General features: G+C 45.2%; 1 protein-coding gene across 2 annotated transcripts in view; it reads right to left on the bottom strand.

Moving 5' to 3' along the window:
* Rpn2 (ribophorin II) overlaps positions 1–13,999 on the bottom strand; it is a 47,378-nt gene that overhangs the window by 30,179 nt on the left and 3,200 nt on the right. For both annotated transcript variants that reach the window (XM_087654313.1, NM_031698.1), the window contains 5 exon segments: positions 12,399–12,592; positions 6,081–6,176; positions 4,887–5,062; positions 1,305–1,380; positions 186–320 (listed from right to left, as the gene is read on the bottom strand). In XM_087654313.1, the coding sequence (XP_087510439.1) occupies positions 186–320; positions 1,305–1,380; positions 4,887–5,062; positions 6,081–6,176; positions 12,399–12,592 (677 nt within the window).

Below are 13,999 nucleotides of genomic sequence, written 5' to 3'. Positions count from 1 at the left end.
TATGATATGCAAGTGCCTCACATAAACAAGTGTGACAATTTATTTACATGCCTGTCACACTGATTAGCAGCATTAATACCTTTCTATTTCTCATTCTTTAAAACCTAATGTAAATCATGATTAACCACACCCGAGGTGTGTGCAATGCCTTCGAGCTCCATGCTTGACAATCATTAGACACGCACCTCCTTGATGGACGGTTCAGTCCCCACATGGTCCATGAGCTTGTAGGTGGCAGCAACAAACAATGCTGTAAGTTCCAGGCCTTCCTCAAACTGGAGATACACACCCCCTAGTTCGTCCAGGCGAGCAACAAGGTCCTGTCACAAAAAAAACAGATGCATGTTGGGACACAGAGATCACAGAAAGAAGATACAGAAAGCACTGTGACCCCCGAGAGCTGGCCTTTCTGAACAGTCTGAGCCTGAAGACCACCAAAGCCACTTCGTACTTTCTACAAACATAAACAAGTGAAACGCACCGGCAGACCGGCAGAGTCTGTCAGCCTTGGCAGCCTCCCATAGCCCCCTGTGCTGCCAAGCCCTAAGGGTCAGGGCACTGAAGCAGCCACTGGTTTGAGCAGAACAGTGATCCCAGCTGCGACTGCCAGAAAGCACACGATGCACGGAAGCCATAGCCATGCACTTGGATAGCGCCTATGAAGCGCAGCACTTCTCACTTCTCCTCAGCTACGGCTTTTCCTGAGGAGCAGAACGAAGCAGCTACTGTGCCTGTGAGGTACACATCAAGACACTGCCACAACTGCTTGGCGTCATTGCCTATACAGCTCTTGAGGGCGGCCCAAGGAACAGAATTCGGGCTTAGGACTGAGCAAGAGTAAAAACATGAGCCAGGCAGAGTAGCACACACTTAAAACCCTAGCACTCAAGAAGCAAGGCAGGAAGATGCCAACTTTAAGACCAGTAAGTGTTACATAATGAGACTGTCTCAACCCCAAAATACCCACCAACAGTGGCCACTTAACAGGCAGCTAGTCTATATATATATATAGGTTCTTTTAACCTTGCTGGGCCCCACAACTAGCAAACAGGGAAACAGAGGCTCAGAGCATCAAATACCTTACCTCCAATTACAAAGCAGTAACTGGCAGAGAAAAGCATCTGAGTTTGACTTATTGGTCCCATGACCTATGGCCAATATTAGTCTAACAAATATTCTCTAGTCCTATTGCTTAAATTAAAGAGCAAAGCACATTGGACCATGAATGTAAAAGACACACAGCCGACTACAAGAGACCAGTCATGTCCACGTGCACGAAAAGACAGGAGCTCAGAGACTCATACCTCGATCTCTTCTACAATGTTCCTCAGGTCAGCCTGCTGGGATAGGTGGGATGCTGTGTGCAGAGCCTGGACGGTTCTGGAAGGTAGAGAGTAGAGCACTGAGACTAAGATTTAGTTAAATGCATAGGAAGGCACTCTCCTCTGTGTTGTAAATATACCATGCTAGCCTCAAACTGGCTGCTTGTCAGTCCTCTACCTTCTCATTCAAGGCTAAAGAAATACATTTGCAAATTGCTGGCAGAAGTTGGAGCAAACTAAAGCACACAAGGCCAAGATGGTGCTCCCAGCATCCTGATGCAAGGTCTGCCAGGGACACTCCCTCAGGCATGTGAGACAGAAAAGGCACAGACTGAGTTTTAACATAGTCTTATTTTCTTCTAACATTTATTTAGTATTCTCTCTATGAGAATACATACATAATACATACTTAATTCTTATGAGCAATGACTTTATACTACCTACATGTATCAGTATTTACTCTGTTTAAAACTTCACTTTTTAAAATTTTTGCAGATGGGTCTTATGTTGCCCAGGGTGGCCTCAAATTTGCTGATGATGACCTTAAATTCCTGGTCCTCCTGCCTCTACTTCCTGAGTGCTGGAATCACAGGCGGATACCACATACCTGTTTTATGTAGTACTGGGAATTAAATCCAGGACCTCAAGTATGCTGTGAGAGCACTCTATCCACTACAGCCCTCCAACAGTAGTCTACCAACTAAGCTATATACCAAGCTCCTTAATCTCAAAATTCAAAATAAAGTGAATTCAGTGGTATTTACTATAGTCACAATGTCCAACCACCACATCTGTTTATGTACAGAACATTTCCCTGAGTTCCAGATACAGTCCTAGAGTATTAATTAAGCAATTTCTCTTTACAGAGTTCACCTCAGCCACCTCCCAGCAACATAATCTACACATTGTTTGTTCTAGATAGTCTCGTAGATGGAGTCACGTAGTAGTCCTCTTGTTGGGAAGGTGCCGAGCATCCGTTTCCAGCTCTTGGGACCCGTAGCATTCTACCACTGGATATAGTCTCTAATCCGTGACCTTTTCTTTTTGGCTTTTGAGGCTCATTCATAATGTGGCACATGTCAGCACTTCACTCTTTGTTTTTTACTCACATATTTTTATTAAGAGGATATTCTAGGGGTTGGAGAGACAGTTCAGTGGTTAAGAGCACTGACTGCTCTTCCAAAGGTCCTGAGTTCAATTCCTAGTAACCACATGATGGCTTATAACTATCTGTAATGGGATCTGATGCCCTCTTCTAGTGTAATGAACAGTGTCAGTGTACTGACAGTGTACTTACATACATAAAATAAAATCGTAAGAAAAAGATTTTTTGGGGTTGGGGATTTAGCTCAGTGGTAGAGTACTTGCCTAGCAAGCGCAAGGCCCTGGGTTCGGTCCCCAGCTCCGAAAAAAAGAAAAGAAAAAAAGAAAAAAAAAAAAAAAGATTTTTTTTAAAAAAAGTATATTCTATAAGAAAAGTATATTCTATATTTTGTTGTGTATGTGGGTACACATCTTTAATGGCAGCCCTCGAGAGGCAGAGGCAGGTGGATATCTGTGAGTTCAAGGCCAGCCTAGTCTAAAGAGTGACAGCTAGGACTATATAGAATCTGTCTCCAAAAAAAAAAAAAAGGTTGTCCTCTGACTTCCACATATCACAGTGTACATTCCTCTCCACACACACACACACACACACACACACACCTACCTAAATAACAATAACAAGAAAACATTCTAGGGTGGAATGTGACAGTTATACATGTCATTTTTTTTTAATTAGGTTTTTTTTTTCTGTTAATGCAGATGTCTGGATGGAGAACAAAGCAGTTCTCAGGGTAAAATGAGGGCAGCTGAGGCCCCCTGGTGGTCAAACGGTCTGCAGCCTCAGCACTGTAATTCCTAAGGGATGCCTGAGCCCCATGTGGTTTTAAGTGTCAGGGAATGTAGAGCAAGAATCTGTCTTCTTAGGGGCTGGGGATTTAGCTCAGTGGTAGAGCGCTTACCTAGGAAGCGCAAGGCCCTGGGTTCGGTCCCCAGCTCCGAAAAAAAAGAACAAAAAAAAAAAAAAAATCTGTCTTCTTGTGTCAAGATCAAAACAATTTAGATTCCCATTTCAGAAAGGTAATTCTATTAAGATGCCAAGCTGGAAAACAGAAGTGTCACAATGTAAGGAGAGAAGTCCCATGAGCATTCAGCTACTCCTACAGGGCCTTTTGGTTTGGTTTCTATGGTACAGGCCTTGCGCACGGTAGGTAAGTGTTTTGCTCTCCATTTCCAGCCCCTAATCCCAGTGTTCTGAAAGGAGGAGTTGGCACCATCAACCTGTTAAAACACGATGAACAAAAGCAACTCAGGGAGGACCGTTTATTTGGCTAACACTTCTATATCATAATTCATCATCAAAGGAGATCAGGGCGGGAACTCAAACAGAGCAGGAACCTGAAGGCAGGAGCTGAAGGAACAAAATGAGTTCCAGGAGAACAAGGGCTACAGAGAGAAACCCTGTCTTGCAAAAACAACAGTAACAAAAACCAGACAATTTGTCTCAAAACAATGTGGACTGCACCTGAGGAGCAACACCTGATTAATCTCTGCCCTCCTTACTCAGGCACACAAGAGTATCTGCATACACACAAGCATGCACTCACATGTGGGGTGAATCATTCCTAGAAGGTGCTTTTTCTCACCTATGCCTTTTGCAGAGGACCAGATTTGGTTCTATAGAAAATGTTATCCTCTCAGAACCCCATGTGCCCAACAGACGCTGCTTCTCACAACACTCAAGAATCCAGTAAGATTCTGTTCTTACAGAGCCCCTAGTGCCAAAGCCGCAACAAACCAGGCCAAGCCTCACCACAAACTGCATGCAGCTCACTGTCCTCAGTCCTTGCCCCAGCTTCCACCTGTCTGTGTGGATGGTGGGCTTACCCTGCCTCAGCCCTTGCCCTCTGCCTGATACGTCTGTGTGAGTCCCATAAGGCCAAGGACCAGACCTTGCTGCCTTAACTCAAGTGCTAGTCACTGGAGCTGGGGAGATGGCTTAGTTGGTACATGCTGCCATGCAGGCGCGATGAGTTCAGAGTCCTAGCACCCATGTAAAAGATGGAGAAGGCAGTGTGTCTGTAACCTCAGTATAAGCAGGACCCTTGGAGCTCATTAGCCAGCTGTCTCAAAAAACAAGTCAGAATGCCCAGTGTGATGGCACATGCCATAATTCCAGTACTTGGAAGGCAGAGGCAGGTAGATCTCTGTGAGTTCAAGGTCAGCCAGGTCTGCACAGTTTCAGGACAGCCAGGTATACATAGTGAGACCTGCCTAAAATTTAAAAACGAAACAAAACCCAAGGTGGAAAGTGACTAAGGAAGATACCTGCTATTGACCTTTGGCCTCCACTTGCAAACACACCCCCACGCCCTACCCTACAATCACAACAGTGTCTGTCACATCTAGCAGAGTACCTGGCACACAGCAGATGTCTAGAAATGTGTGCTGCAGAAATGAATGACCTTCTCAGGTCGGTAACCAACACAAATGAAGCTCACAGTCTTTAACCCGGCAACTTACGCCAGCACAGTCTCCTCCTTGCTGAGGCGAGCGGTAAGGGCACCAAGGGCTTCATGGGATGCCAAGGGAAGACCAAAGCCACTGAGGGCGGCAACTGCATGGTAGATTTGGGCAACGGAGGAGTCCTCGCTGACTGCTGCCAGAAGCAGATCTCTGGTCTCATTCGAAACAGATATCTAGGAAAGGAGTGGCAGGCAGTTAGAACAGGTTACAGCAATTTGTGGAAGGCACACAGACCATGGGAGGAGCATAGCTGCCAAGGCCACGTCCACTCAGCACCCAGAATCAAGTGTTCATACCGTCAACACCATCTCTGTTCTGACTGATTTTTTTTGCCAACTTGACATAAGCTAGAGTTGCCTGGGAAGACAGAACCTTGACTGAGGAAATGCCTCACTAAGACTGGCATATATAGTCAAGTCTATAGACCGTTTTCTTGATTAAAAATTGATGTGGGCGGTGTCTCCTCTGAGCAGGTGGTCCTGGGGTGTATAAGAGAGCAGGCTGACCAAGCCGTGAGGAATGCAGGTAAGCATCTATCCTCTATTCCCTCTTCTCCAGTTCCTGCCTCAAGTTCCTACACTGACTACTTTCGATGATGAACTGTGATGTGGAGTACAAGTCAAACAAACCCCCCACTCCCACTCGAAGTTGCTTCTGGTCATGGCATTTCATCACAGCAATAGAAAACCCTAACTCAGACAACCTCTTGAAAGACAACAATACGTTGCTTTGCTTGTCTAGTTAAAGTAATCTAGATCAACAAAATGATCTAGATAGAATCTAAAGTGAGGACACTGTTTATAAATGTTAAAGGAGAAGGGAAAGGGAACCTCAAGGCCTTCCAGAAGAGAGATAAGAACTGTAAGAAAAGGTGATCTAAAAGCTATTACAGTGAACACTTAAAGGGAAATAGACTTTCTTTTTTTTTTTTTTTTTTTCCCTTTTTTTCAGAGCTGGGGACCGAACCCAGGGCCTAGCAAGCGCTCTACCACTGAGCCAAATCCCCAACCCCGGAAATAGACTTTCTTATAGAAATAAAATTATGTGGATGGAATTCTATCCCACACCAACTGTTTGTCATTGTTAAAATTATATTAACAATCTGACATTATGTTCCCTTTAAAAATGTTCTTTATTGCAAACAAACAAACAAACAAACAAACAAATGGCAGTATAGGAACCTGGGCTCACCTCACAACCTGAGAGGACTTGGCTGGATTGGGCAGCATAGAAGAGAGAATCCACGTTGCTGGGATCAAGGTTTGACTTGATGAAGGCACACGCTTTCTAAACACAGGAAAAAGTCAAGGATAAGCGGTGACATAATGCAGTAACTAGGAAAGGTGAAAGTGTAGGCTGCAAAATAAAATCCTAACCCATCTATAGAGGCTCAAAGTGAGGACTGCTCTGGTGTAGTTTGTCAATAGTTATTTTCCACAGGACACTACTACCCCAAACTGCTGACTTCACACAAGGAACAGCAAGGCTAAAGAGGGTGAAAACCACTTAACAAATGTCCCGCTCTGGCTGTGCCCTGTGCTGGGTGTCACAATGCTCTTCCTTTTGATGAGCATGAGGTCCTCCAAGACAGTAGTACCATTATCTCCTTTAGCAGGAAAAGGAACTGGGACTGCCTGTGGAGGATGGCAGAGTTAAGTGTCCCCTGATGGCAAGTTTCCCAGTGTCATGGCTCTGAAGCCATGTGAGACAATCTAAAGTGACTTTAAAGGTGTCTCTTCTTCCCGGCTCAGGCCCAAACATTACCATGCATCTAACCACCCAAGCCAGAGCTGGGAATTCTGGCTGACTCTTCTCTTCCCCCCAAGGCTACCCAGTCTGCTTCCTTTCCACTGACCCCTGGCCCATCACTGCCCTGGGCAGGTCCTTCTCCCCTCTCACCTCATTGTTACAGCCCTCTTTTAACTGCTTCCAGGCGTGCAATCTACTCTGTACAAGGACCCATGTTGCTTTGCTATTAAAGCCCTTGTGGTCACCATCATGTCCAGAGAAGATCCAAAGTTGCCAACACAGCACAAAATGTCCAAGTGGCATATCATCAGCAAGGCCACCTCAGACCCCAGAATCTTAATCTCCCGAATTTGCCAGTTGAACAATTTTCCTGTCCTCGGATTACCCACCCCCATCCATTTTCCTTGTCTCTCCTGTCTACCAAATGAGGTCCTCCCTTCACCTCTGCCCAGATGTGCCTGTCCCATGTGGCCTTTGATGACATTCATCCATGGCAGGCCACAGTCCACTCTTGCCCTGTTTCCCAAAGCACTTGCCACAGGTGGTCAGTGCTGGCTGCCAGAGAACATTGCTTCCATCACAGTAAGTGAGCACAAAACAAAATCCAACCACTTCTGTTCCACTGAACTACAAGGAAGACAAGTTACATTGCTAAACACTTTGAATCAGACAGTATAATATAACTGCCAGGCATGGTAGCACATATTGTCAATCCCAGTAATCAGAACACAGGGATAGGCTGAGAGTTCGAGACCAGCTTGGTCTACATAGTGAGTTCAAGGATAGTCACAGAGCTCTGCAGAGAGACCCTGTCTTAAAATAAAACAAGACAAAAACCCTAAAACCTCAGCTATTTAAAATTTTATGGCCAACCCAGCCAAAAGTGGGTGCTTCTGGCACTGGGGATGCTGTTCAGAGATAGAATGCTTGCCTAAGGCTGGAGAGATGGCTCAGTGGTTAAGAGCACGGACTGCTCTTCCAGAGGTCCTGAGTTCAATTCACAGCAACCACATGGTGGCTCACAGCCATCTGTAATGGGATCTGATGCCTTCTTCTGGTGTGTCTGAAGACAGCTACAGTGTACTACATACATAAAATAAATAAATAATTCTTAAAAAAAAAAAAAAAAGAATGCTTGCCTAACTTGCTCAAGTCCTGGAATATGATCCTTAAATCACAGAAAAGAAAAAGCAGGGACCTCTGGGAAATGGACTGGGGAGCAGGAGTGGGCAAGGCATGATACTGCTTGGTGCCTTCCCCCAACAGCTGAGCTGCATTATGTCATATCTCACTAACGGCCTGGGTCACTCAAACCAAAACGAATCCTTTGAAAACTGTTAGGAACAAAACTTAAGATCCTCAAAACAAATGAGTTTCAACTTTAGTGCAGTTTGAAAGAATCAGAGGGAAAAAACCCTTCGTCTTCTATAAATTGGGATCTGAAGGAAACTGGTTCTTTTATGAAGGAAACGCCACACACAACAAAGAAGTGCTCTGCTGCCCTCTGGTGCTTTATAAGTGAAAAGACAGCGTCAGGCCCTCACAGGTAAGGTACCGCCTTCCCCACTTCAAAAGTGGCAATCTGATGCCTCTTGGGAATTTCTTGTCCCATCCTTGTCCCGACCCTACACATGGACACTTCTACTGTCTTAAGTCCACAGAGAATTAGACCAAGATCTGGAGAAGCAAAGCAGGGGAACCAAGGTCATTCCTAAGTGGGAGAGCTCACCTTCAAAGCCAGATGGCCTGGCTGTGCCCTCTTCTCTAAGAAGCTGCTAAAATGACCTGTTCTGAAGTAGATTCAGCATTGGACCTGCTCTAATATTACAGGGACAATCAGGGTCAAGAGCAAGAATGTTCAGTGTCTTCAAGCAGCAGTGGGAGTGGGGAAACTTCCTAACACCCGCCCACGCCCCTCAGTGAGTGCCCCTCTGTTTCAGGGTTGGGACTTGAGCTGGCTCTTCTAGGGAATGTGCATTACATATAACTACAGTTATAGGTGCTCTCCACATTCCAGACACCTTACCAACTGGAGGCTGAGAACCATTCCACACATCTGGTACCTACACACCCCATATCTTTGTGCCCCTTTTAAAAACCCCAAGGATCCCAGCATCCTGTTGAGCAAAGAGCCCCCATGCTTTCTTCTACCTTTCCTCTTCCAGCCTCTAAACCTAGTCAGATACCACACCCCACATGGCTCTTCCCTGCCGCCTTCTCCCTCAGCGCTTTAGCATCGACTCCCAGACCTTCTGGCCTTCTCAGACCTCACACTATGCAGACATGTCCTTTGCCACTAAGCCCAGGTTCCACACACAACGCCAACTGCACTTTCCAGATCTCTGTCCAGCTGCCCTAGACACCAACTCCTAGCAGACATTTCACTAGTGAGCCCCACACTTTATAGAGGCTCCAATACCTCATCAGCTCAATTCCTCTCCTTCAACTGATAACCCATAATGCATGCAAAAAGTTCAAGTCTTATTTCAAACACCATCCACCCTTGTCTTTTGACCTGTCTTCTTTCCATGCAATCCCAGCTCAATTCACACCTTCAGCCCTAATCAATGTCCCCTCAGACTCTCAATGCCAGCAAAGAACATCTGTAGAGGAATGTGTGCCTCGAACACAGATCCGATGATTCACAAACCCTCCTGCACTCTGATCCTACTAAAATTTGACACTAATCTAACATTCCAACCTCATTTGCTACACTTTACAATACCAAACCTCTGTAGCTGCCACCGCTCTACTGCATGTTCCCCAAGTTGTCAACTCTCTCCTCAGGGACCCCCACACTCTGAGGAAAGACAGCAGCACTGAAGCACTAATACAGCACACCAGTGTCTGTGTTAGGCACTGTCTGAACTCGCTTGAATCAGTTATGAACAGGACAAAAAAATGCCTCAATATTAACAATGATAACTACAGCTACCCTGGGTGTGGGTGTGGGTGTGAGGGTGGGGAGGTGCTCTATGGCACTGTCTGATTTCACTTTCATACTACCGATGGGCTACAGAACATAACCCTCTTTCCACAGAAAGAACTGACTGATGCCTGTGATCTTCCTTTCAGGCTAAAATAATTCACTTTAAGAATTCACAAGACTGGGGCTGGAGAGATAGCTCAGTGCTTAAGAGCACTGCTCTTCCAGAGGTCCCAGCAATCACATGGTGGCTCACAACCATCTGTAATGTGGATCCGATGTCCTCTTCTGGTGTGTCTTTTTTTTTTTTTTTTTTTCTTTTTTCTTTTTTTTTTTTCCGGAGCTGGGGACCGAACCCAGGGCCTTGCGCTCGCTAGGCAAGCGCTCTACCACTGAGCTAAATCCCCAACCCCAAACAATACCAAGCTTTACTTCACTTTTTTTTTTTTTTTTTTTTTTTTGGTTCTTTTTTTTTTCGGAGCTGGGGACCGAACCCAGGGCCTTGCGCTTCCTAGGTAAGCGCTCTATCACTGAGCTAAATCCCCAGTCTGGTGTGTCTTAAGACAGTGACACTGTATTCATATGTAAAATAAATTAATCTTAAAAAAAAAAAAAATCACAAGACCATGAGGAAAAGTCTGCTTCCTTAATATAGTCACACACAAGAAGAAAGCACTGGGCAGAAACAAGGGATGACTATAAGGGGAAATCTGAATAAGCTGAATCCTAGACTGCAGGGATTAGCAAATGTTTCCTATAAAGGCCCGATGAGCATTTTGGGACTTGCAGCCAGACCGTCTAGAAACTACTCGGTATGTTGTTAAGGTACAGAGCAGCAGTAGGTCATATGTACATAAATGGGTGTAGTTGTATTTCTTTTTTTTTTTTTTTTTTTTGGTTCTTTTTTTCGGAGCTGGGGACCGAACCCAGGGTCTTGGGCTTCCTAGGCAAGCGCTCTACCACTGAGCTAAATCCCCAACCCCTGTAGTTGTATTTCAATAAACCCCCATTTACAAAAACAAGCTTCAACACAGACGTGACTATAGGAACCAGTCTGTCACCTTTCTCCATTCAGATCCACTGGCAGACATTCGTGATTAAACTCTTCCAGGTCTTGTTTTCTCCGCTGTTTATAAGGGAATGTTTCTGACAATACAGACACATGAAGATAACTCAAAAGAACACGGCCATACAAACTTCTCAAGTAATACTGATTCCAGCCCAGGATACAATATATCATGCCAGAAAGCCAAGAAGAAGCGTGTCGTCCCCCTACCCTACCCCATCTCCACACACAGAGCACTGATACGAATTAAAAGACACTGTCAAGGATTCCCAGTCCTGGCCATGACAAAATTAACTTTACCTCTTTTACTAGTAACCACGAAACTAAGCACAACTGAGACACTAGATAACAGATAGTACCCACTTTACCTCTTTTACTAGTAACCACGAAACTAAGCACAACTGAGACATTAGATAATAGATAGTACCCACTGTGATACCCCACACCCCACTTTGAGACAGAGCCTTTCATGCAGCCCCTGCTAGCCTGGAACTCACTATGTAGACCAGGCTGACCTTAACTCAAGAGATTGTCCCACTTCTGCTTCCCAAGTGCTGGGAAGGGGGTGCACCACCTCGCCCAGCTACACTGTGACTCTTGAGCAAGAAGGAAATAGCATAAATGGGCATTCGTTGTTTGTGATGCAGAGACTACCTCAAACACACACTGACAGACCAAGGAAGCAGACCATGGTGCGCAGCAGTGCTGGATCAGCGATGGCTGAGCCAGCCAGGGCTCCTGCTGCCAAGCCTGGCAGCCTCAGTCTGACCTTTGTCACAGACAACCTGCAGGAGTTTTGTCCTTCCTCCACCACGGCAGTCCTGGGAACTGAACTCACCAAGGCCACCAGATTTGGTGGCAGGTACCTTTACTCATTGAGTCAATTTAGTCACACAAATGGGTGGTTTTTAAATCTTAATTTATGGTAATTTATTATGAAGTCATAGAAAATTAAGAAATACTCAGGAAAAATGTTTTAGCCTAACTGTCCATGATTTTGTAATGAATACACACACCCTAAACCCAGAAAACATTTCAATTGCAACGTATTCTGCTTACTGAAAATAAAATACATCCAAATTGCCAAACACATTACTACTGCTGATTAATGTACGTGAGTCTTCCACCTTGAGCTCCCATGTAAGTTGTTAGCCATGCACCTAGCACTTTTCAAACACATGTTGTGGAGCTGGGGAGATGGCTCAGTGGCTAAGAGCACTAACTGCTCTTGCAGAGAGCCAGGGTTCAGTTCCAAGGCCCCAAACAGCCTCACAATCATCTGCAACTCCGGTTTCAGGGGATCTGATGCCCTCTCCTGGGCTCTTGCTCACAAAGCACACGTGATACACATACATGTAGGCAAAACTCTTACATATAAAATAAGTAAATCTAGGGGTTGGGGATTTAGCTCAGTGGTAGAGCCCTTGCCTAGGAAGTGCAAGGCCCTGGGTTCGGTCCCCAGCTCTGGAAAAAAAACAAATAAGTAAAATAAGTAAATCTAAAAACATTTAGAAGTACACAAACCAAATCCATGTTGCATTGTGCAGTTTCACAGAGTTCTGGAAGCTTCTAAAGGCTCTTGCTAGCTCTCCTTTCCCCCAGAAACAACCACATGCCCCTACACGCATCAGACTGACAGAAATATTTGTTACATTAACCTAACTGTCTTCACACCAGCAAGAGTTTGTTTTAAAGTGTCCAAGAGGAACACAGTCCAGAGATTAAGAGTCTCCTCAAACACAGAACAGAGAAAGGCGCTTTATTTTACCTTGACATCTGGCACCTGTGCCCCAAGGCTGTTGAGTCCCACAATGGAGTAGAAGGCAGACTCCAAGCTCGTGAAAGGGCGATCCAGTGAGGCTTTCAGTCTTTCCACATCATGCTTGGTGAGGTAGTGGGTGGGGGTCAGAGCCTGGGTGCTGGCTGTGATTGTCAGGGCCAACAGGAAGACAGCACTTGAACCTGAGGAAAATGACTATTAAGTACACACCATCCACTCCTAGTCACAATCCCAACAATGATGCCCCAGGGCTGGGATCCCAACCATGTGGGGATGGGTGGAGAATACAGGTTTAGCCTCTAGAGGGGAATGGTGACCCCATCTTCAACCACCAGGACAATCTTTCATGCAAGCTCGAGGAATCTGAAGAACAAGACCACACCATTCCCATTTAAAACTACCCAGGACAGAACCAAAGCTGAATCCTCGTATCTTGTCTCCTCAACCTGACACCTTCCTCATCCACACCAACTGACGCTTTCCCTAATTTCAACTTTGCATAACTTGTCCTTCAGGTATCAGCTTAAGCATCTTTAAGAAGCTTTTCCAGGGGGGCTGAAGAAATGGCTCAATGGATAAGAAGAACACTTACTGCTCTTTCAGAGGACTGGAGTTCAGTTCCCAGCACTCACATGGTGGCTCACAACTATTTGTGACTCCAAATCTAAGTGATCTGATGCCCTCTTCTGGCCTCCCAGGGCATCAGGCGCACACATGGCACACCTATACTCACATTAAAACAAAAATAAAAAACCAAGCTTTCCCTGAATAGATGACCGTACAATGAAGGACCAAGCCTCTGTGCTACACAGGAACCACAGCCAAGTTACTGTCTCAGCCTCCTCAGACATAAAGCAGGTGACAACAGTGTCATCCCTGGGCCTGTCATAAGGTAGAGAGACTTCAGAAGTGACTGGTACATAACGAGCACTATGAGAAGTCTCAGTTGATGCTTCCATTACCGTGGGTGACACTGTAGCCACTCAGCACACTCTATACTGTACCTAACAGCATCTTCCATAACTAAGAGTATAAGGGCTGATTTCTCAGCTAAACTGTAAGCCCCTGGAGGGTGAAGACTATTTCTCATGAATACCTCAGTATTTCCAAGTCCTATAGACTACCAGGTACATGGAATGCAGGGAATAAATACTTTACAAATAAATGGATAAAAAAACCAGTCCTATCTGTTATGCCCTAGGGGACAGAAAGAAATTGTAGGAACAGCATCTGTCTGTCTTTCATTAAAAATAAAAGAGGGTATTTTTGAATAGGCTATGTCATGAAAAAATGAATTGTCTGTCACCCAAGTTAAAAGCATTATAAAGCAATCATAAGGTTAAATTCTTTGCCTAAACTAGTATGCAAAGAGGTGGTGACTTGGTGTAGGATTCGCTCCCTAGTTTGGTGCACAGTACCTCTAAGCCCCTAACCCTAAACTAAGAAAGCAGAGTCTACAATGTGTAGTGTCATCAACATCCTGAATGCTCGTCTAATCTGAACTGGAGTCCCTTAAAGACATTACTAGGCAATGACCACTAAGGCCTGCAGTAGCTTACGCATGGCCAGTCTTGGCCTCAACAGTGAAC

The sequence above is a fragment of the Rattus norvegicus genome, chromosome 3 (genome assembly GCF_021556685.1).
Source record: "Rattus norvegicus strain SHRSP/BbbUtx chromosome 3, alternate assembly SHRSP_T2T, whole genome shotgun sequence".
Lineage (NCBI taxonomy): Eukaryota > Metazoa > Chordata > Mammalia > Rodentia > Muridae > Rattus > Rattus norvegicus.
Note: the sequence above shows the minus strand (reverse complement) of the source record. Positions and strands in the feature narration are given on the sequence as shown.